The sequence below is a fragment of the Lepisma saccharinum genome, chromosome 9 (genome assembly GCF_977018435.1).
Source record: "Lepisma saccharinum chromosome 9, izLepSacc3.1, whole genome shotgun sequence".
NCBI lineage: Eukaryota > Metazoa > Arthropoda > Insecta > Zygentoma > Lepismatidae > Lepisma > Lepisma saccharinum.
The window spans coordinates 47,517,280-47,542,651 of NC_139237.1; the positions used below are offsets into that span (position 1 = coordinate 47,517,280).

The 25,372-nt window shown below is 37.8% G+C and overlaps 1 protein-coding gene across 1 annotated transcript; it reads right to left on the reverse strand.

Annotated features, from left to right (window-relative positions):
• Positions 1–840: 840 nt before the first annotated feature.
• Positions 841–23,751, reverse strand: LOC145992659 (ATP synthase F(0) complex subunit k, mitochondrial-like). The gene is made up of 4 exons (XM_083129029.1): positions 23,725–23,751; positions 21,117–21,237; positions 13,064–13,152; positions 841–1,063 (listed from the first exon to the last, which is right to left on the reverse strand). Exons 3-4 carry the CDS (start codon positions 13,145–13,147, stop codon positions 977–979), a joined length of 171 nt encoding a protein of 56 aa, XP_082985155.1. The 5' UTR covers positions 13,148–13,152; positions 21,117–21,237; positions 23,725–23,751; the 3' UTR covers positions 841–976.
• Positions 23,752–25,372: the final 1,621 nt, after the last annotated feature.

Genomic DNA, 25,372 nt, shown 5'->3' on the forward strand with positions numbered 1-25,372 from the left:
GAGAGAATCTGATGTACCTTATGTTCTATAATCTTGTATTTCCTTCTCATTGCACATATTTCCCCCTTTCATTGTATATCTTTTGAAAATTTAATGTGCAGGCTTTCTGTTGGGCTTTTGGTGGAGTGTGCATTAGTTTTGCTTTCCCTGTCCTAGCATTTCAGTATCATTAACGGAAGTGTAACCCTTACATGTGTAAGTGCAATGACACTGTCGCTACATTTATTTACTTTTTTTAATCCTGAATACAGAAAAAATCCATTTTATATGAGCAACAGATACAAGTCAGCTATTTGGCCCTTTCGTATTAAAATATTCTTAATATTAGGAGATAGAATCCAACGTTGACGCTGGTTTGAACTCTGATTCTGTAAGAATCCAAAGGTTGAACACACCCTCCCATTTGAAATTCTTTGAAAAAATTATATCCTATTCCAACATCAAGGCCACAACCCCCTTTGTCAAGATGATCTCTCAAAGGAGACTACATTGTAATCTCTAATGTTACTTAATGTCAATTTGTGATGAATAGGTTATGTACTTCATGCTATATGATGCCAATATAAAACTAACCAAGAAAATGTTACAGCACATACCTGATTTTTCAGTTGACCTAGATCTGGGAAGGTCGAGTACAAGACATGGAAAAGGTTTAAACCGTTAAAAATTACTGAAAATAAGTTAAAAGGTATAAAGAAACTTGATCCAGGATATCATGGCTAGCCATTTACTACAAATCGCGAATGTAAATTTGCAATTAGCTCAGAAGTGGAAAAGTGATATATACAATAAGAAAACACAATATCACAAAACCAACATAAAGGAAATATGAAATTACAGAAAAAGTTTTATTTCTCAAACCAAAACAACTGAATTTTACACTGATTGCTTTTGCAAGATTTAAAGCTGATGTTCCAAAAAGGCATACACATGTAAATCGGTATCCTTCCAGCCTCAAAGGCAGATTGTCCGTCCATCATTTAGATTCCGAAGGCTCTTTTGGCTTCTTGAATTTGAGGTACAGAGCGAGCAGAACAAGAGATCCAATTGTGGCTGCTGCACTCTGCCAGAAGAAGAAATGTTGCAAATTTACTTCACAGCTCAATACACTTCTGTTCATATTATGACGCACACCTGGGAAACCTGGAAATCTCAGGGAATTTAAAAAAATACAAATCTCGAGGATATTCTGGAGCCACAGTGATCTAGTCGATGATGCATCTATCTGACTGCCATGCGGGAGATTCAGGTTCGATTCCTGGGGTGGGTCATGTAAGGTCAGAATTTTTCCAGCCTTGGTACCTCATAAAGTGGCTCCGGGGTTCACCCAGCCTAAAATCAATGTGTACCTGGGTGCGCAACCCGGACCGGGGGGGAGGGGGGTTAAAGGTGGCCAGAGGGTGGTTCTGATCACATCACCTCCAAAATGGGCGAGATTGAGATTGCTTTGGGCCCTATCCCCACATCTCCTAAATGTGCTTTCATGGCACGGTGTTATATGCACAAGCAACTTTACCTTTCTACCAAAGACAATCTTCTAACATCATGCAATATACCAATAGAGCACATCAGAGGGACTAAAGTATGCTTCTGCCTGCTGATATTAATAATTACAACTAGTAAGTACTAATAATCACAACTGCTGTAACTTGCTTTCCACAAGCTACTTTGAAGATACATGTAGACTTTTTTTTTACATTAGACATTCCTTATTTATAAACTTCTGTTTATCAAAGTGTGAAAATATTTCTCGGTATGATTTGTTTAACCCTAGACCACTAACCTGTCATCATTTTTATTTTTACGATCTGAAAATTCAGAACTCGCTGTTTTCCTAACTTTCTTAGAAGAGTCTATGCTGAGCTACTGTTCTGATGGGTCACACCTGTCCCATGCTGTGGGGCGCAACTGCATAAATTTTACTAGGAGTTAGTGACTATGTATATTTTACTTGGATCTGTGGGAATTTGTTGGTGGTGTTGTAAGTTAAAATGCCTGGCCAAGAGGACCAATGAATACATGAACTGTAACATAATACAAGTGCTTTGTGAAGAGGATTACAGAATTGGACCAAATAATCAATCTAGTGATTTTTGTTATCTAGTGTTGCTTTTCTCCCACTTTTGGCTAATCGCATATGTGATGATATGATGAAATTGATGCAGGAGCACCCACATGCCCGAGCTGGGATTCACTGCCGTGCTAGATAGCATGCTGTGCGAGAGAGTGATGAGGAGGATTGTGTCGAAGAAGAGATATTTTTCCCCATAATAGTGATTTCCCCTCAAAAAACACTGCTTCAGTCTGAAATTATTATGTTCCTTCAACACCCTTATAATAATTAACATAAATTACTATGACTGAAATAAAATTATGTGTGAAATATATACTTTTTAGGTGGACATTCATTTTCCAGGGGGGCATCCCCCCCCTCCCTTCCGGACATCCATGCTTGATTGGGAAGGTGTGGTTTAAGAGGTCAACTTCACTGAAGGCACTAAACTGTTGTCTTCCACGTAGTACACATTGGGCTACATTTTGAGGCTATTGATGCTCTGGCCAGTAAAATCCTCTGTAGGAGTTTGTTGTGTACATAGTCCACGTGTGTTTGTGTCCCTTTATTCATCCCCATTGGGGAGATTAGTAAAAAATGGAAGAAAAGAGACGATAAATAAAATCAATCAATCGTGGTTTGGGGGGCACAAGTGTGAAGAAAAGGAAAATACACTTATATACGCAAATTATAACATGACTTAATTTCTTTTTCTTGTAATTTGAAACTATAATCTAATGTACAGGGTGTCCGGCTTAGACCTTTAACATTACAAAGGAGCATAATTTTGCAGAGAAACCCAATTTTATTACCAAAATTTACATTTTGGTAGAAAAACTCATGCATTTTTTTGTCCCAGCACCAGCACTTCACACAACGTCGATATGAGCCCCCCCCTGTGGCACGGCAGATGTCGAACAGATATTCCAATTCCATCCAGGTATTCACTAGCATTTGAGGGGTCACATTGTTAATCGTCTGACGAATTCTGTTATGCGGATCTTCCAAGTTCTCGACTGGCATACTGCAGACTTGGTCCTTGATGAACCCCCAGAAGAAAAAGTCTAGGGGGGAATGATCCGGCGAGCACGGAGGCCAAGTAAGTGGTTTAGAACCTCTTCCTATCCATCTTCTAGGAAAATGCTCCTCGAGAAATTCTCGTACAATGATAGCAAAATGTGCCGGGGCTCCGTCTTGTTGGAAAATGGTTTCTGGAGGCATTTGAGGCACAGCGTAATAATGAAGCATGTCTAAATAATTCGTTCCTCTCACTGTTTCTTCAGCAATGAAGAATGGGTTTATTATCATTTCTTTCATTAAACCACACCACACATTAACTTTTGGCGAGTCTCTCATAATTTCACGAAACTCATGAGGATTGTCACTTCTCCAAATACGGCAATTGTGCTTGTTAACTTTGCCGCACGTGTGGAATGCAGCTTCATCAGAAAAGCATTGTTGTTGTCAATTTCGGTTAAAATTTTGCCCGAAAACGTCTGTCTTTTAGGCTTATCAGGATAAATTCCTTGATGTAACTGGATCTTGTACGCCCGTAGACGTAACCTTTTGTGCACAACGTCATGGATAGTAGACCGAGGAATGTTGAGCTCTAAACTTGCACGTCTTATTGATTTTCTTGAACTTCTTGTGAATGCAGTGCGAATCACTTCAATGTTTTCCTTTGATATCTTCTGCTTCGCGTACTTCACAGCCACTGACACAGTACTTCCAGTTTCTTTTAGTTGTTTATCCCACTTAGCAATACTCAAATAGGAAGGAACATTGTCGTGACGTTGAAGATTGAATTCACGCCGCAAAGCACGTTTAACAAGCTTCACAGATTTGTTTTCTGCCAGTGAAAGAACGCAGAACACTTTCTGCTGAACCGTCAACTCCGCCATCTTGGAATTTATGCGTTACACGCGCATGCACGTCACGTCAACTCGAAGTACTTGTGATTCTCGCAAATGGCCACAGTTGCCAGTCCCACACAAACAATAAGTTTCATTTGAAATTGAATGTAACTAAAGTTATACTGTTTTGTAATGTTAAAGGTCTAAGCCGGACACCCTGTATAATTATACATTTTGTTTGATTAGAGAGCATTTTTTGTACTTTTATTATTGCAAAGAAGTAGTTTTAATTTTCCAAATATATATATTTTTTTTAAAATCAACTTTCTGATGTTATATTTCAGACCCTAAATGTTGTATTTCTGGAACTGTGTTAAATAAGAACAATTGTAAATAAAAATGTAAGGGAAATGAGGAACGAATGAAATTATATTTTTATACTATGTATAAATGAGATAAAATATTCAATTGTGAAAATCACGAACGGATTTCTAGATACAATAAAAATAAAGTACCATGTAAAATTTATGAGGGGTTATTGAACATTTCTCCTAATAAGTGTTCTAGCATTAAAATCGTATTTTGTGAGCTGTAATATAGTTTGAAGAGATGTTTAATTTCCAGAAAACTTGTAACTCCTTAATTATATGCACAGAGATGTTAATGGTATCAGAATGTAATAATAATTAGGGATGATCACATGTGAAATTTTCTTGCCAGTACCAGTAAACTACTTACAAAATATACTGATACAGAAAACCAATAATGTACTGATGCAGTATACTGTAATACTGCAAATCTTCCTCGAAGAACATGAGTGGTTCATTTGCCTCTAGTTAATGTATGTAAGTAAGCAGGTGACTGCAATGGGTTTTGTCTTTGAAAGGAAAATACATATATAGACTTTACAAAGGTATGACATATGAAAATAATAACAAACTGTCAGAATTTTCACTGAATTACAGGCTATATATAAATGCATCTGCCTGACCCTGTGGCCGAGTGGTTAGCACATCGCGCTGTGACGCCAAGGGTCCCGGGTTCGACTCCCGGTCGGGCTTGGTTGTTTGTGATTGTCCATTCATCAATTTCATCATTTCATCACTCATCCCCATCTTCGCAAATTAGCCAAGAGGCACAAAACGCGAAGTAAAATAAACTAAATCAAATCAAATCAAATCAAATAAATGCATCTGAATGGAAAAATTACCAGTAATTTTGCTCATAAACTGGGTCACTGGTATTGGCCAATACTGATTGGGTACTAATTAAATTAATCTGTGCAATTCCTAATAAATAACTAGGGATGGGACCGATCAATCAGTGACGATTTTTTTTACCGATTTGATATATCTATCAATATCTTATAACTTAGTGCAAAATTCTACCATTTTGTTATAATTTTTTTGGATATTCTCTATACCCTCTAAATGTGCAACTTCTTTTGCACTGCATTCACCTGGAAGCAAACATTTATTTAGGAGGTCAATCAACTATTCAGGTTCTTCAACGACCATTTGGAATTTTAGTTTGGATCAGCAGAATATTAGTTATCAGTATCAGTAAATTTTATATCGGTACTTTATCGGTAATGGGCAAAATTTCATAATAATAATAATAATAAAGATGTAAGGATGAATGGGTATTAAAACATAGCATTCCAAAAGAATTTAAAATAGTAATTGAACTGTGTATCAAGTACTCTGTAAAACTGAGGTAAAAGGCCTTTCACAGTGTGTAGAGGATGAACAACTTTCCATACTAACATTATTCAACAGAATTTCCTATCCTGTATATATGCAGCTATGTAGCAGAGGTTGAAGGTTACCACTGTTTCAGAGTACCATAAGTTTGTGTCAAAAATACTGGATAGAGAAGATGAATTATTTTCCTGTAGTTTACGGTTATTACAAGCATAAGAAAACAGTTTTTCTTTGTGACGTTTCAGGAGAACACACGCTCCTTTCATCAGACATTTATTTTCATTTTGACTAAAGATACAGTTATAACAATGGTTAGTAATTTTTAAACAAAAAGAATCTGTTATATAATGGATGTTGTCAATGTTACATTGTTGTAATATAGCAACTTAACTGTGAAAAAAACAGTCTGTTTTATTTTTATTTAAATTATGAATCCAAAATATCATCAGGCAATTCAAATTCATCATTGTTTTCACAAAGTCTCTTGATGTTTTCTGTTACATTAAATTTTAAAGATGGTGGCTTACTCCATTTGTGAAAAAGAAAACTCCATACTGGATCTATGTTACCATTTTCATTATTTAATTTATTCCAGTGTTCTTCTGCAATGAACGAAGCTTCCCAGACATTCAACTCTGTGTTTCCCGTTAATCTTTTTAAAACCCTTCTCTTTTTAATCAAATGCTTCTCTTCGATGATATGAGTTGACAAACCTGTTCTTGGGTTTAGATTTATAATGTCCAAATCGTGTTCGTGCCATCTTATTGCCATTTTCCTTGCTGTTTGTCCCACATAATCTTTTGAACATGAACAACTTATATTATATATTCCTGTGGTTTCCACATCTGGTAGAGAGTTTCTCATTTTGAATTCATTAAATGTACATTCCAAAACTACAGGAAAGTAATTCTATAATGCAAGCAATGCGTACATACAAGAAAAACTATTAGAGAAGATGAATTGAGAGAATGTTATTGAGATTGCTTTAATACTTCAACTCTCTGCAAGAGATCTCTCCTTGGCATAAAGTTATACAGAGGTTTTTTCGCTTTATATCCGACCATTTTCGATTCGGTGCTGCCACCTGGCATATCATGCTGGAACTACGAGTCTGCTGGCGGGAGCAATGTTGTGTCTGACCTTGTAAGTGCATGAGTGTTGGTAGTGAATGTTATCAAATGCAGCCGAAAATCAACTGGTATTTGGAGGGTTACGTAATGGCCCTTTCCATGCTGTGTTTTCATACGTAACCATTGTGAAACAGTGTCGGGAGAATGGATTAACACTCGGGGTGACTACTGCAAAAGCTAGTGTGGCCCGTTACACACAACAGGCTCTCCTTGCAAAACATCACCCACGAAAACCACCAGGAGAAGGGCTGCAAGCAAAGTGTCACCCGTAGTGCGAAGAGGGATCTGTCGATTGGCGTGCCAAGAAAATCCCCCGACTCAACGTGATATGGCCCACAGATTTCACCTCGCACCATCAACTGTGAACAAAACAATTCGCAAGCGCCTCAGGTTGAAGTGTGTGCGGAAGGCCCGTGCACACCACCTTCTACCGCGTCACATTGCCGAACGTAAGACGAACTGCAGGAAAATGTATGAAAAGTTCCTGGCAGGTTCCAAATGGAAGAAAGTTGTCACAATGGATGAATCATATGTCCATCTCACTACTGGTGGGCACATTCTGGCGATCACATACCTTACGAGATACCACGCCGCCACCACCGATCATGTTCTATTTGACCCCCAGCATTATGGACTATTGCCCGGCATCGCAGTTTCCATTGCAGCAAGCTCTGGCACAGGACAGGCATGGGAAATCTGTCCCACTCCTCCCTGCAAGCTTTCCGTAGACCATCCACGGTGCGCGGGCGGCAATGTTGAAGACGACGTTTCAACAGTCCAAATGTGCAAAAATCCATTGGACTGGCATTGGGCTTTTCACAGGAATGTCTTCAAACAGAATGACACGAATTCCTAATTCCTCTGCCATTTCCTGATAAAAACGTAGTGATGTTCTGGCGGTATGACTCAAAGCCTTGTCCATATGGATCATCACCTGGTTCGCGTCCATTCCATACAATTGTGGGATGTCTCTCCGATACATAGGTGTCAGAATGGAGTCTTGGAAGTATCTGGCATTCACCTTCACGTTTTTGTCCACCTTGCGTATCATCAACTTACCCTCATATCCGAATCCCGTCACAACCATAAAGCCACAAGGGAAACTTTCCCTGCACTCACGAACAAAGTTGCTGCGCCCATTGCCGTTAATGTCACGGTATGTGATCACCCGAATGTGCCCACCAGTAGTGAGATGGACATATGATTCATCCAGATGCCAGTCCAATGGATTTTTGCACATTTGGACTGTTGAAACGACGTCTTCAACATTGCCGCCCGCGCACCGTGGATGGTCTATGGAAAGCTTGCAGGAAGGAGTGGGACAGATTTCCCATGCCTGTCCTGTGCCAGAGCTTGCTGCAATGGAAACTGCGATGCCGGGCAATAGTCCATAATGCTGGGGGTCGAATAGAACATGATCGGTGGTGGCGGCGTGGTATCTCGTAAGGTAAGTACCCATCAAAAATGCTCGGATATAAAACAAACAATCTTCTGTACAATATGCCAAAATCACTAGGTAAGTCATTGCAGTGTACCTGCATCACATGTGTTGAAAAAATGGTTAGTAATTTTCTTTTTTTTTTTACTAAAATGTATGATTAGTCAGTAAGTTGTGATCCCTGAACTACTGGCTCAGGTCTTACTGAATCATTAAAGTCAAAATTGCTGATGTGATCTGTGCTGTTAAAGTATCTAATATCATCAAGAAATGATTCTTCCACTGTGAAGATTTGGGTAGCAGGATGAATACTTGCAATATTTCCCTGATGCTTTGTTTATTTTGAATATTGCCCAAACAAAAATAACAGTCAGTTACATGGCCTCATATTTACCTTAGCATCCAAGCACATTAAGTGATGGACTTGCTCTCTTGCCTCTAACGGTCCCAGGTTGGTTTACGTTGTGGAGTGGGCACGTATGTTTCATTCTGAAGGCTCTTTCATCTAATCACCATTAATCTCATTTTCACTATTAGCCAAAAGGGGCAGAAAAGTGATGCTAAATATGAAATGTAAAATGCGTGGTGATATGATTTCATCCATCACATCGGAATAGTGCAAAATAATATGATAAATGTTACTATTAGTGTGTTTTATTATTATTATTATTATGGTGATGTTTCATCATAGTTTTCCATAACTTTTTCGATATTACATATCCAATCAGACATCATACACCCAGTGGCGAAGCGTAGATTTCCTAGCAGGGTAGGCACAAAAGTGCGATAATTTCCATTAGTTGCTTAAATATGTAAAAAGAAAGGGAGGGGGTCTATTTCATGGAAAGTGGTTCAATGTCTCTCTCCAGGCCGCTTCTTTACTTGCCAGTGGCGTGACGTTCTCGTGCCCTGTTGTCAATTCTTCATCACTTTTATTCTAAATTTATTTTGCAATTGAGGTGAAAAGGGCTAGGAACCCCCCCCCTCTCTCTCATTCAGTGTGTATACTTCGCATCCTAGTTTGTTCTACCCCTTGTTGTTAGTAGACACCTTTACATGATAATAGAACATAGCATCTTTGTTTGGGACCCGGCAACACGACAGGTTACTATGTAACATATAAACAGGTTATAATAAATGTAGTTGCCTGAGAGAATAGAATCCCAATTTTTAGGTGCAATTCAGCTCTTTTCTGCCAATCCAATGTGACAACACTGGCCTGTTCCGCCAGACCTGAAACAGACATGGCCCGCGCAATAACCCCATAACACAAAACTCTTTGTCCTAAACCCAAAATAAGTCTTCCCTTGTATTGTACTCTCATTGACCGCCCTCTTCTCTTGTTATCCCTTCAGGGTAAACGAAACTGCCTACTCTTCGCTTGTGTCGGCTGCATAAAAAAATGTCTGCTTGTAATATTTATTCAACGACAGTGTTAACGCATTAAATAACGTTTCAACAACTTTGATTTTTTTTAAATATTTTGCTGTCACTTGCCACTGCTACTTGCAAAGGAAAATATAGTTGAAAACATTTTAGAAATGATTGTTATAAGAAGGAAACATGAAAGACCAAAAGTGGGTCCTACCTTACCGATGATTACAACTTCACTGAATTAAGAATTCGATTGTTCTTGCATTTCAGTCCGGCACTTCTTGCGTAAATCTGATCGCTGCACAACACATGAATCACAAAGAAAGCTCTACCGCCACAAACCTCGCGCTCCGAGCCACTTTCCCTTGTAGCGTCCTGAGCAGGAGGCAAGTTTTCACAGAGAGGGAACGAACGAGGGAATCCCCGTTCACGATAAAAATGAATTATTCTATTTCCAGTGAAAGTAAAACTACTTTGTAAATATAAGGCGTAGCTAGCATTTTAATTTACATTATTTGGTATGAAGACTTACTTTACACATATAAGTTCTTTAGACTTTCTGTTTACGCTACGGTGTTGGGTGAATCGACAAGATCATCAGCACTCTGACCAGAAAACGAAGTCAGAACTACACTACTCCGTAATTTTCAATTTCACTTACACTTGTCGATGAAAGGAAGGAAAACCTAAGTTTCGTACAAAATATGGAAAATGTACAATGAAATAGAAATATCTCTGCACGAACACAGGCTAATTTTTACAAAAAATGCCGGTACACCACAAATTTCCAACCCTGGCGGAAATGCAGTGTTGCTGATATTCTGTTCGTCCTAGTGGGTAACACCGCGAGGCCGGCCTCAGGAGCACGTTATAAGCATACGTACAGTACTCGTAAGATTAGGCTTCCCGCATATATGACCGTACGACGGAATGTAAAGAGAAGAGGCCCCAGCAAATGTGCCTCACTCCATGGAAAGTTCGTATACTGGACAGGGTTAGAATTTTTTTGTAATTATCATAAATGAAAATTCCAAACTTTTCCATTGCATTACATGTGTTTTGACAAAATAAGTAAATACACCTTTCAAAGAGTAATGGCGTGGGTAGGCCCGGCCTCCTGGCCTCATAGGATGCTTCGCCACTGCATACACCCAATCTTAATGCAGAGTGATTAGCAATATATGATTGTGTTTGTTGTTGCCACAAGAATAAAAACCAATTTAAGAGTAATATTTACTGTATCATTTTGTGGTTATGTAACACATCAATATCAAACAGTCGTTATGCAAAGTTTTAAGAACATTGTTACTTCAGAATACCTAAACTTAGAGATTTCCAATTATAACGCCATTAAGCCTTGTTCCCATGATATGAAAAACTCAATATGCTGACCAAGGCAGAAATTTCTTTTATTATAAAACATATACTAAAACGTAACGTTTGAACCTTCTAGCAAGGTCTTTTTCAGACTCTGTACCAAGTACAAGTGAAACAAGGTACAAAACAGGAAGATATATATACACAAAAATCATTCCCCTCCAGACATAAGATTTTTAGAAAGATGCTTTGTCTGGAACATTCCAGCAGGTGGCCTTCCCTTGTCAACTGTACTTTCACCTGACAGGCTATTTAGCTAAACATTTCCTTTCATCTGGATAGTGATTAGACTCTTTATCTCACGCTCTTTTTTCCTTATCCTTTCTTTATTCATTCCTCTTCCTTCTTCTCTCCTCTTTCTCTCTTGTCCTTTCCACTCTTCCATTTTCTCACTAGTATTCTCTTCTCCCTTTCTATATGCTTAGCTTCATCTATGTCATGTCCTGTTTCTCTTGTGTGTTTAAATATTGCATTTCTCTCTCTCCTTAGTCGTACATCATCCCTATGTTGTCTTTCAGCCTCTTTTCGTTTCTTCTATGTACCTATGTACGCACACTGACATTCTTTACACTTCACTTTGTAGATAATCCCTTCTGCTTCCTCTTCTCTGTTTTCCTTTTTCTTGTTTGCATTATTTGTTATTCTTAAGATGCTTTGCCCTCCCTTCCTGTAAGTTTTAATGCCTGCTTTCCTAAGCACTTTGCATATCTTTTCTGTGGTCTTCTCATACTCCTTATTCCAAACCACCTCTCTTTTTCTTTCACTTCCTCTTCTCCCCTGCCACTTTTCTTCCTTCTTCTGTTTATGTCCAGTCTATCCTTCTTGTAGCCATTCTGTTCCAGCTGTTTCCATATTGTATTTATTTTGCCTTCTTTTTCACATTCTTTCATGCATATTTTCTTGATTCTGTCCTCTATATTCTTTATAAAATTTATTTATGTCGCCTCACTTGCATCACTTTTGTGGCAGAATACCCCTGTTGCACACTTCTTCTGATGCCAAGCGGTTTCAATTTTTGTCCTCTCTTCCTCTTCATCAATATACAGGTAGCTTATCTTGTTTTCTTCTTCTATTTTTTTTTTTTTTAGAGGTTTCCATTTGCTTTTAACAACTAGCTCATAGTAGCAGTGTATGCACTACAAATGATGACTTCATTGATTGATTTGCTTTATTTTACTTCTCTTCTTGTGCCATTTTTGGCTAATTTGTGAAGATGGGGATGAATGATGAAATTGATGAATGGACACTCACAAACATCCATGCCCAGGCCGGAATTCGAACCCCGGGACCCCTGGCATTGTGCACCAACTTGAACACCAAAGTATGCCAGATAAGCCATATACAAGACAAATGGTTTTTTTTTATATTTTACATGCCTTTAGCAGAAAGGAATCTTCCATGTACACCTTATGTGCCTTGCATGCACCTTCTGCACTTAATTGTGAATCATATTTTTGTTGTATGTTTTGAACAGGATTAACTGTTATAAAAATGGGATTATTAAGAAACAATCAATTTCTCAAAATTGGGGGTGACGGGCAAAAATTAAAATTGTTTTCAGTCATGCCCGAAGGTGAGTTATGTTCTTATTTTTGTTGGAGCAAAATGGTCGCCACACAAGTACCTGCACTAGTGAGTTATGGATTGCGACAGTATTTGGTGGTGCTATTGAGGTACTACAAACTGCATAATTCAAAGCAAATGTCACCCATACTCCTCCAGTTATCTCTTACAAATATTTGACACTTTTACTAAATGGCATTACACTATTAATAATGCAACAGTGCCTTGTCTCTTTCAGCAAAAAGCTGTACACAAATGAGTGATACCATAATGAAATCTAAGCAGATATAAGGCGAAATACTATTAGGAAGAATTCACACTCAAACGATAGGCAGCATGTGTTGCTTGAGGATTCCAATTGTGTGCAGGCTTCTGCGACCCGTCATGCTGCTATAGTGTGAAACATTTCTGCTGATTGGCTCGTTCCCAAATGGCATGTGTCGAATGCCGCTTGTTGCTCTGGTGTGAATTCTCCCTTACAATTTGACTGGCAAGGTGTCCTAAAATAAATCTTCCACAAGAAATTTACAATTACAGATTTATTGTTTTTTAAATTAATATAATATACTCACATTTGCTCTCCCATCTATTGTTGTGGAGTTAAAATATTTGGAGAGACCCTTAAATTCAGTGTTCCCATTTTTCCCACCAGCCATGCTTTCTATGTAAAGAAATTTAAAAAAGTGAGAATTTGTAATTTCAACTGGAAAATGAAAATTAATCATTGTAAATAATAATGAAATGTTTGTGAAACCACTTCAATTTTTCTGTTCTATAAGATACCCAGTAAAGTTCTGTCAGATTTCCACAGAGTGACACTGTATGTGCTCCCTACAGCTTTCATTCCAAGATGAGAGAGATAGAGGAAGTTAGCATGTTAGTGAGTGCTTCCTTTTGTAGCCTGCTGGTTGTAGTTGCCACAGTTCAACAGGGACGTCAGTGAAAGTCGGTCAAACATGGGAACTGCCAAACAGCATTAATGTGCTTTATGAGTGTAAACTGGGAATAAACACTAGTGAAATTGGGAGAAAATGCCAGGTATTCAATAGGCATGTGGTAAATGAGCAGACAGTACAACAGTGTATCTATATATTAAGACGTAAGAGAGATACTAAAGATATATCCGCGAAACCTACTTGTAAATGTTCTATTAATTTCGGTGGCCTCTGCCACCGTCCACTTGGGAACTCAATGCTTTACTGTTAGGTTGACTTCCAGTTCCTCTTGTTGTTTCCTTGACTACCGCTAGGGGTGCTGGTGTAGCCATTTCGTCTGCTGCATGCTATGGGTTTGAGCTGTTGTAATAGCGGGAGCCAAACATGATGAGCCTGACCGCTGTCGATATTCAGCTCGTGCGGAAAGTGCATAATCACATGTGTCTCTTGATTTTGGTGTCGATTAGGGTGTGTGATGTATGCCTAACTGAAAATTTGTGGATCCTGTGTTTGTTGAAGTTGAGGTACCTTGCTAGTCCGGTAGTAGGTTGGGATGTTTTTGCATCCGCTAAGTGCTGTTGTATACGCTCGTTGACAGATCTGATGGATCTGCCAATGTAGTGTGAGTTGCACTCACACTGGGCGTCATATACACCTGGGTTGTCTAGTGGGGAAAGGAATGATCTCCTGTGTTTCCTTAGGGCACTGGCTATTTTGTTCATTAGTTTGTGTGTGAGTTTTATGTCATATTGTTTCAAGGTCTTGGCTAGGCGGTTGGATGTAGTCTGGTGGTAAGGGAAGGCAACCCATTTGGCTTTATCACTGCTGACTGGGTGGAGTAGGTTAGTGTATCTATGTTCTTCTTTGGGAGAGTTTTATATGAAGGCAGCGAGGTTATGCAATAATAAAGCAAGCTATGACAAAGAAATGAAGTGGATAATGGAAGCATACAAAGCAATAAGAGAAAAGACGAAGAGGATAAGAATGCACAAAAAGAGGAGAAGAAATATGGGAGTGTGCCATATTAAAGAAAGATAGACAAAAGATAAGAAACACCTATGAAAGGTATGGACTAAGAGTAGCCTTCAAGCTACAGAAGAGCATCGAGAAATGGTTTAACGAGTACAAAGGAGAAAATAAGAGTGGGGGCAGTTTTTTGTTTATTTATAATTATGAGGCTACTACTATTATTATTGAAGTAAATAATATAATAATTAGTGATGTATTAACAACTAATTTGGGTATATGAAGTGGAATGTGGTTGATGTAGAAGCAAACACATAGAAGAGACAGGGAGAAATATGAATGAGTTAATTAAAGAATATAGAAGGGACGTTAAAGAAAAAGATCCAAGAACAGCACTGAGTGAGCACATAGGATATGGGCACAGGATTAAGAAAGTACAAATGGAAGAGAGGAGGGGAAAATGAAATGTAGAGAAAAGTGGCAGAAACTAAGCACATCTGCATAAACAGGGGAGAGAAACTGAACAAAAATGAAGGGGAAATTGGAACAAAGTAAAAAAGCATGAGGAAAGTAAATTGGTTGTTTTCATTTTTCAACACAAAAGTGGAAGATTTTAACTTGTCAGGCCAGTTGAAGGAAAAAGTGAAGGTCAGTGCCATCAGGAAAAGGAAGGAAAGGAAGGCAAAAAGAGTATGTCACAGGATGGAGGGGAGAGGAAGAATCAGCCAGTTATGACACTTGGAGAGGTACAGCAAGTTTTCCTAGGAGAAATCAAAGACAGAAACTGTACATTCCTTAGAAGTGTAGAGTGACTAGCCATATAAGGTTGTGTTGTGTGTTTATCTTGGTGTAAGCTTTAAAATATTCTGGGAAACCAGGATGAAACAATGCAGAAAAAAATATTTAAAAACACTAAAAATAATTGTATTATATTATTTTGCAGTACAACAGTGGTTAAACAAATTTAAGAACAATGCTGAATCCATCCAGTGCCACTCAAGGTGGCTATTGTGGCTGATACTAGCCAAACGTGTGGCAGTAGAAGCAGCAGGGACGTCAGAACTTATTTTGGAGTGGAGGTGCAGGTTTTCAAATCCGTCAACCAGATTTTACAATCTCTTCCCCCATATATATATATATATATATATATATATATATATATATATATATATATTAAATAACTATATATATAGTTATTTAATGTATGAATATCCACAGTGGCTTATAAGAGATAAGAGGAGGTCGAGAGGTCTCTATTATATATTATTGTATTACTTATAATTATAATTCCATTAAACGTTTTGCTTAATGCAAAACAACTTAAATATTATGTCTTACGATAGATAATTACAGCAAATTTCCATCACTGCCTGGTACTCGATCTTCGCATGCAGTTAGGCCTGATGGTATTGATTGATTGATTGATTTGATTTATTGTTTTGAGTCCACTTTATGACTTACAGTTTAAAGTGGGATCCGAATCACTGTGCCATGTGCCTTCACCAGGTATCGAACCCAGGACCCCTTGATTACAAGGCGACGACGTTACCAGTACACCATCGGAGAGACCCTTACATGATGGTTTGAGGCATTCCTTTAATGATTACTAACATAACTGAAAACTTGCTACTTTTAAAAGGGGATGAAGTACATTTGCAAACGTATTGAGAAAATCCATGTTTCTGAAACTTTCTGATCGATGTGTTGCCCGTGTTCTCATTTACCATTTCATCATTTCATAAATCGTAGAATGATTTTAACAAAAATGTCGCATACTAAAGAAGAATTACATGAATGAAAGAGAGTTTTTTTATTATTTATTTTATTTTGTAGGGGCTATATTTTTAAAATTTTAAAATATAAAACATTTCTGCTTCTAAAAAGGCGTATAAAAATTGCGCAAGATGGCAAAAAAGGAACTATTCTTTCACCTTTTACTGATATTTGCAAATCTCAGACTGCTATTCAGAAATTGAGATTAAAAAATGAAACTCTCACTAATTTTAGAGCATTTGCTAGGCTAAAGTGTTCCAATTAAGACTTTCAAATGTAGTGCATCGTTGGAGAGGGCCGAGGTATCAAATATGGGTCTAAAATATCTATTATGCCTCGACCTTGCCACCTAAAACTAAACAATTACTACTCCCAACGTAAAAATAAATCACCTGCTAGCATAAGAATAAATGGTGTCACATCTCTCTCTCTCTGCTGATCACATCACCCCCAGTTTGGCCAATGCCCGACCCTGTGGCCGAGTGGTTAGCACATCGCGCTGCGATGCCAAGGGTCCCGGGTTCGAATCCCGGTCGGGCTTGGTTGTTTGTGAATGTCCATTCATCAATTTCATAATTTCATCACTCATCCCCATCTTCGCAAATTAGCCAAGAGGCACAAAACGCGAAGTAAAATAAACTAAATCAATCAATCAATCAAAAACCAGTTTGGCCAAGATCAAGAAAGTGTGGGGCCCTAACCCCACACCCCCTATACTCCTGCATGGTGTAGTGCAAAGTAAAGGGGAGCACTTAACTTTTTTTTTTTTTACCTCTCTCTCAGGTCTAAAACTAAGTCATCAGTCCTGAACATGACGTTTAAAACAAACAGTAAACTTTTAATAAAAATGTCGAAGGAATAAAAGATCCTCCCTTCCCATGTGAGGAGGTGCTTCATACAATCCAAAGTTTGCAACTTTAAAATCCGAAAGGGCAGATGGTATATCGAGACAATACTTGTCTGTCTGTAGTCTCGTCTTTTTCTACCCTTTTGCACAGAAAATATAAATTAGTAAAAAAAAACGTAAGGAGAGAAGTAAAACTTACCAGTCATTTGATTCTATATCAAGCGACTAGTGCAGTGCAGTGATCTTCCGAAGTGACCTTGCAGTCGGTGTACTTTCTGCAAATGATTTGCACGTATATATACACAGTTATATCACTTGGTGCGGATGGAAATCCAAACTCATCACTACAATTTCCAGAGTAAATGCCGAAGCCACCTTCTGCAGTTATTTTCCTCTGAACAATGACTGCGTCGTCTGACCAAGTCTAAATTTGGAAAGGGAAGGGGAGATTAGCCTAGACTTGAATTTCCAAGAACTTGCAAGGTGCACGTTTTCTATGGTCGATGACTTTTTGACAGCAAGGGTCCTTAAAGAAAGCTCATGCTCGGAAAGTACACGGAAAAGATTTAAAGTTAAGCTGTCCTCTGTCCCTCTACCCCGATGCATTGTTATCTGCGAGCTTCAAAGCAAAACTGGAAACAGAAGTAGGGAATCCCTACTGGAATACTTGATTTGCAGACCTGACTGCGATGTCACGTGCTTCTTGCTGTTAACGGAAACTTGAGTGCACGTTTACAAATCTAGTGCAAAAATATTTTTCCAAATATTTTTGAAAACCAAGATAAGTTGAAATAGATGTAGTCTCGTTTTTAGGGAGTGACTGGGGGTGGGGAGTGTGGTGAGAAGGGGAGCAAAAATAAAATCTTGCCCCTCTGTGGTTTCTTCACATCAGGCAATAACGAAAGCATTTGTGTGTAGAGGCGGAACAACCAAGGAAGGAACATTTGTTTCTTGGCCATTTAATAATTTCTTGGCCAAAATTTAATAAAAGTTTATTGTTTGTTTTAAACATCATGTTCAGGGGTGATGGCTTAGTTTTAGACCTCACAGAGAGGTAACACCATTTATTCTTATGTTCACTTGTGAGTTTTTTTTACCCGTGCATATTGCACCATTCCATGAACACACATTTACGAAATGTGGGGTAAGGCCCACACATTCTCGATCTTGGACATTTTGGAAGTGATTTGATCAGCACCATTCTCCAGTCGCCTTTACCCCCCAAGGTTGCTCCCAGGCACCTATTCGTTTGAGGCTGGGTGGGTCCCGGAGCCGCTTTATGCTGGGGAAAAGGGGGGGGGGCAAAATGGCTATCTTGGGGTCCCAGATGAGTTGATGGAGGCCCATAAAAAGCAACATGAGCTAATGCCTACGTTTCTTTGCTGTCTCAGCAGGATCATCAGGAGAAGGATTTGTTTCGGAACAGAGTGCTGTGCAATAAGAAGTGCATTCTTTATAATACGCCATATGCCATTATCACTGGTTTGCATCACATGGCCCCCTCCCAAACAACCAAAAGCATCACTGCACCAACAAAAGATTGTGCTCTATGTTTGGTGGATTACTCGGGTTATTGTGCATTGTGAACCACTGCAACCTGGCCTGACGATCAATGCAACTGTGTACTTGCAGCAATTGGAATGTGTGGAGCCAGGGTTTGTGAATCACAGGGGTTTTATTGTACTTCAAAACCATGTAAGGCCTCATCTTGCTAAGTTCACCGGTAACACCATTATCCAACTTACTTGGGAAACACTGATGCATCTGCCATATTTCCCAAATCTTGCACCATCGGATTACCATTTGTTTCATTCATTGGATAGCCATCTAAGGGGATGACAGTTTTGAACCCTCAACAAGGTGAACCACACACTGGATGACTTCTTTGGTTCATATACCACTGACTTCTACCACCGTGGGATTCATGGTCTGCCCGAACATTGGAGATATGTTATTGCTGCTGATGGGGACTGTTCCTGATTTTCCATGTACATCTTACTTAATGTCCTCACCTTTCTCTTTCCAGGTATCAAAATCCGACAAAACTTTATTGGGTACTTTATATTTAATCCACTTGTTTAATAGCATTTAGACTACATATCACTGCCAGAAATAATAAATTAAATTGACCCCTTCCAAATATATGTTGCAGTTTAGAATTTTGATTCACACTTTAAACTGTAAGATCAATCTAGTTACAGACGTTAAACTGGTGACTTTTACCTGCAACTGTCATGTGCTGGGTTCCAATCGAGGTTTCAGTTAGTTTAAAATGGAAAGATTTAATGGTGATTTGCTGTATGTTTTGGTTTGAAGAAACGAAGTATGTAACCATTGTGCAATGGAACTTCTGCATCCACTATGGGAAAGATTTCCAAATATGCCTACCATTTACTCTTGGCATCAGTGTTTTGTTGACTCTGGTTTGACATAACAAATCCCCAGGATGTTTGCATGCTTCCGATGCTATTGTTGAGCAAGTGAGGGAAAGCTTTGTTGATAGTCCTACAAAACCAACCCTACTTAAACCAGTGCACGAGACCAGCATTCCATGTACGACCATTTTGGCATGTGTTGAGAAAACACAGCAAGCTTGCTCTTGACCTGTGCAAGAAGCCATTTTCAGTGGAACTGCTACTGGCGCTTGCGTTGGCAGAATTCGGTAGTATTCCACAACACTATTGGTTGTCCAGCGAAAAGAACAGACTGTTGGGTATATGAGAACAGCGTTGCCGCTTGCCGCAGGGGCGAGTAACGGACCTGCTGGCAGTGAAAGTACAAGACCAAACAAACGTGCGTGGCGCTTGAATCGCGGGTACGTACAAATTGAAGAAATAAGTTCCCGGTGAGCTATTATTAAAAACAAGAAACAAATTCACAAAATTACATTAACTGAAAAGAATAATTCTTAATTAACTTACTTTTCTCTCACATGTCACTCCAGGGGGTTAATTCCTTCCATTGCAGAATCATCACCAGAATCATTTTCTTCTGTCAGATCATCACTCTCGCTGGAATCTTCACCCAAGTGGATTATTATCTGATCAACGTCATCCTGCAATTCATCTGCATTCCGCATTTCCTTCTCTATGTCCATGACATGTTTTACGTAATTTTGCCAGTTTTCAACTGTTACTGTCTTAAATGATTCAGTGATTAAATTTTTCAATGTCTTTAGTTTTGAATGTAGTGTTGTTACACTGCACATAATGCTTAACCTGTGACCACACAAGTTCAATCGGGTTCTGTTCGCAATGATATGGGGGCAAACGTAGCACCGTATGCCCCATCTGTTTTGCCATCTCATCGATCTTATACTTATCGTACTTAATTTTATGAATATTTGTAAGTTCCAGAAGATCTCTCCGTAACATGTTGTCATCATAACGAATGCCATGAGATTTCAACCATTCTCTTAAATCATTCTTCTTCCAATAGGTTGTCGGCATTGGCTCTTGCTTGCAGCTATGGTAAGAGGCATTGTCAACAACAATAACAGATCCCGGAGGGAGATTGGCGAGCAACTGTTCCCGAAAATACATCTCATACGTTTCTCCATCCATTTCATCATGGGCATCTGCTGTATTATTTTTGCAGAAAACCGTGTTCGTTACCTGCATGCACTAAAGCATATCGCACTCCGCGAGATGTTGGATTTTTTAAACCAGTGGAAAGACCTGCCAGAAACGCTTGTTTTGCAGTTGTAATTGTCTTGTCTTTCCATTCATAATTGACTGAGGTTCCGGTGTTTACCCAGGATTCATCAGTGTAAACAATATTTCTATTTTCACACCTAAACTTCCTAATCTCTCTTAAATATTTATGGCGAAGAGAAATTAAATCTTCTCTTTCCATTAACATGGATTTGTTGCCCCTTTTCTCATATGAGAAGCAAAGTTCTTTGAGAAAGACATGAAACGTTGATCTTTTAAAATTCGGTAATGTGGAGTCAGAATTAACAGCAACAAGAACAGAATTAAGTGTTGGGGGTTTGTTTTTAAAAAAAGAATTCGTGAACTCTACGTCGCACAGCACATCTGACAAAATCATTATATTTTACATTTCTACTTGTAATTGGCGATCTTTTCCTGGGTCGTTTCTTACCTGGTGTTTCAAGAGGACCTTGAGAAACCTCGCCCCGAATTTTATACACAGTAGCCCGAGAAACTCCAGTTGCTTTCGCTGTCTGTCTGGCTAACCAACTTACACTGCGATCCAGATTTTTCTGTTTTAAATAAACAAAAATATTCATTACTATTTACCTTTCTTTACTTTTGAGAACCTCACCACACCTTCTCTTCTTTACACTACTTTCGCTCATATTTCAGTATTAAAACGAACGGTTTTTTACAGCACAACACAACACAACCCAATGCACAGATCCGCCTCAGTCATTCCTCGTCGAAACCAACGGTCAGTCACCCTCTCCTTCCGTGAAATTTGTCTACCGCAGTACTGGCTGAGGGAGTGGGGTGGAAAGCAGTAGGCAACGCTGGGCTCACTGTTCCCCTCCGTTCACGTGCCCCTGCACAAACAAAATTAAAAACACGCGCTGCTGGAAGGAACTTTTGCTGGTCTGAAAGCTTAACCAGTTCCAGAATAGCTTTTTGCATTCGAAAGAAAAGCAAGTGTGTGTTCACCTTTGCACTCAGTAGTGAAAACAATATTTAAAAAGAGGGAGGATGTAGGGAAAGTAAAAGCCCATTTGAAGCAACAGTCTATTCTTTTCGCTGGACAATCTTTAGTCAAACTTGATGTATTTCCTTGCACAAATTTTTATACACTTGCAAAGTTGTAAAGTCCTTTTTGGACCACCCTTTAATGTGTGTCCGATATGTAGAGACCTAATTTTCACAATCACTATAGTACTGAAAAACATTTAATTTTTGTCCAAAATTGGTTTCAAGTGAATACAATAACATGCTAAACATATTTTTCATTCATAATAAATTATTTAAATTTAGTATTATTACATGCTTTTTCAGGTTTCTTGGGAATTTCAACATATTTTGAGCATATTCCGTGCATGCTCTTTCTTTCAATTTAATGTATTCAGTATAAGTAGTATTTTATAAATACAGTAGTCACAACTAATATACATAGTGAGGGATGTGTTAGTTATTTCAGTACTATTTCCCATCAAAATTTTACGTATGTGTGTGTATGTCAGGTATATGTCCAAAAAGTTGATTTTACAAGAGAAGGAAAAACACTAAGGTTGGATTAGGTTAGGTTAGAAATGAGATTTGCCGGTTATGCAAGCCACTTCACTTCAATAGAATAGAACAGATTTGAATCGCCTTTGCTGAGTAGGCATGTTTTGGCCTCACTGGTCGCTCTTACATCAAAACCTTCTCAAATACATATTACAATTATATTTAATATTACACTTTCTGAAAATAACTGTTACAGCAGAAAAATTTAAATGTAGAAAAACGTGTATACTTATAATATAAACAATTAATGTAATGATGATACAGAGTTAAATCTAAAACCACAATTATGATTATGATTACAGAATTAAAACCTAAACCAATACCTCATATCTGTTCATTAAAGCAAAGACAAAGCCAGGAAAAAATTGTTTGGACAGCAAATGTTTATTTACATTTAATTGTGGAAGTCCCCTGAGGTCAGTGGTGGGGCTAGTTAGTTCCATTCTTCTATCACTGCGACTAGGAAAGAATTTCTGTAGAGTGTTGTATTGTATGGGATCATGAATTTAATTTTCTGATCAAGGTTAATTTGTTTATTGTTCATCATTTTACTATAGAAGTTTCTTATTGTTCAGAATCCTGTACAGTAACAACAATACCAAAAAGATAACATGAACTGTGACATGTTCTGCACACAACAAATTTCCTGTGAAAATGTTCCATAAATAATTCATGAATATTTGAAATTAGAAATTAAAATATTCATACAAGTGTCATATATAATTGACTGAACAAGTTGTCAAATTGGCAGAATTAATATTTTCCATTCATGGCTGCCGAGAGAGAGGTCGAAGAGGTTAGTCGATCCCTCACCCCCCCCCCCTGGAAATTGGCATCATTCATTTAAACTTACAAAAAAGCAAAAAGCTTGTTTTTTTATTGTTAATAACATAAATAAAATTCAATTAGTTATTGGAACAGAAAAATGAATGTAAAAACTGTTAGATTGAAAAAAATTGTGTAAAATACAGGAACCAGATTATGATTTTATTTTCAACCAATTTAATTCAAAGAATAATTGAATCCACAGTTTTCAAAATTCCACAAATTTTCCACTAACTTTTGTGTGTAAAAGTTAGTAATAAAATATAACAACTATGCACTCCAGTACACTAACTTTATGAAATGTAAAAAAAATAATGAAAGACATTTGTGGATCAAGTGGAAGTCTCTCCCCAAGGATATAATAATAATAATATGACAATAATAAATTTGAAATAAAATTGGTATATTTCTTTAGTTTGTAACAGTTATTTTTGCAACACCAATCATAATAATAATAATAATAATAATTATTATTATTATTATTATTATTTCTACTATTTAAGTTTTGTCAATGCTCCCCCCCCCTTACAAAAATTTCTGGAGGCTCCCCGTTTCCATTCATTAATATGTGAAAATATACACATGTGGAGATAACAACAAATTCAATCATTTGTTAGCTTCCAATGTACATAACAAAATAAATAGAACATAAAAAGAGACAGACAACTTACTAAGCTTTGTCCTTTCTTCAGCGTCCTTGTCTTATACTCCAAGACTTACTAAAATAAGGTTAGATTCCATTCTTGGTTAACCATGTTAATTGGTCTCAATAATGATGTCAAACTGTGTTGCATATAAGATCTTGACATTTTGCCTGATAAACTGTTCATTCCTTTTACTTAGTTGTGTGTAGGTGATGTACAGTCATAGACACTTCTGGGTTGTAACAACCTCATTGACTATCAATGGAATCACTACAAGCCAGAAGTGTCCGTGACTGTACTATGTACTGATGCTTGTGCAAAGATTATTGTTGTTTTATTTCCATTCTATCTTTCAATAAAATACAGCAAATATATGTACATACATGGTGATCCATAAGTGCAAACTACAAAATGGACATGAACTTATTTTTTTATATGTAATACGTGTATGCACCTCTTAAGGGGACTGGGATGGCAGAGACTTGCACCCCCTCAAGTCAGCACCTATGTAGTGAACGACAAATTGTTTGCATTGAATATGCATCCTAATCTACCAAATGCAACTTTTGTTCTGCCCCTGCAACTCAAGTATAAATCCATATTAACCCTGTGTTGAGTTCTGTAGAATATCGATTTTTATGGTTTTATAGAATCTCAATTGTTGAAAGAAAAGATGTAATCGTAATAATTGAGGATTTGGCATTTTAGCCCAATTAAAAATTTAATCCTCGTTTAAAATTTAGTAGGGATGCGACCCATTAATCGGTACTCTATCGGTATCGGCCGATATAGGCATATCGGTGTATAGGTTTTTCGGTAAAATTACCGATTACTTTACCGATCCGATATATCGATAAATATCTGATAATTTAGTGCAAAATTCTGCCATTTTGTTGTAATTTTATGGATAATCTCCATGCTCTACTTTCTAAGAAAGTAAAAGTAAACATTTATTAAGGAGATCAATGAACCTTTCAGGTTCTTCAAGGACCATTTCTAATTTTATATCAGATGGGTAGAATATCAGTTATCGGTATCGGCCAAAATTTCATATCAGCCCATCCCTAAAATTTAGCATATTTTAAAAACCTGGTCTCAGGCACTCTTCACGACCATCGAAGGGTTAAGGAATACTTTGTTGCAAAGACAGTTTTAGCAAGGTGGTATTTTAAGATGATTAGGTACAGTGGGATACATAAGTATTATCAAGAAAAATTGTCCCTCACCGTGTATAATATCTCTGTTTTATGCAGTAAGAACTTCAATTATTGAAACAAAAAAGCCAAAGAAGATGCTGACAACCTCTGTACCACCACACATAAAACTTCATTCCTTAAAATCACGTAGGATGCAAGAGAAAAATTAATGAAAATAGCAGTGCACAATTTCCCAAGCTGTACTTGTACATTCCACTGTACAGTTCACATTTACTTGAATCCTGTCAAAGTTCAGTTCAAAATGGGTGTTTAAGTCTATTATTATTCTAGAAAACTTAAGAAAATATCACTGACAAATGTGTTTAGACTCCCATATGAGAGATAGTCTGTGGTGAAATATTAGCTAGTTGCGTAATATATAGTTACAGACAAATTCAAGCTTAAATTGTGGATTTAATCATCGTTTTTATTTTAAAAGTGTTCAGTGTTATTACAAGACAGTACATTTATTGAAACGT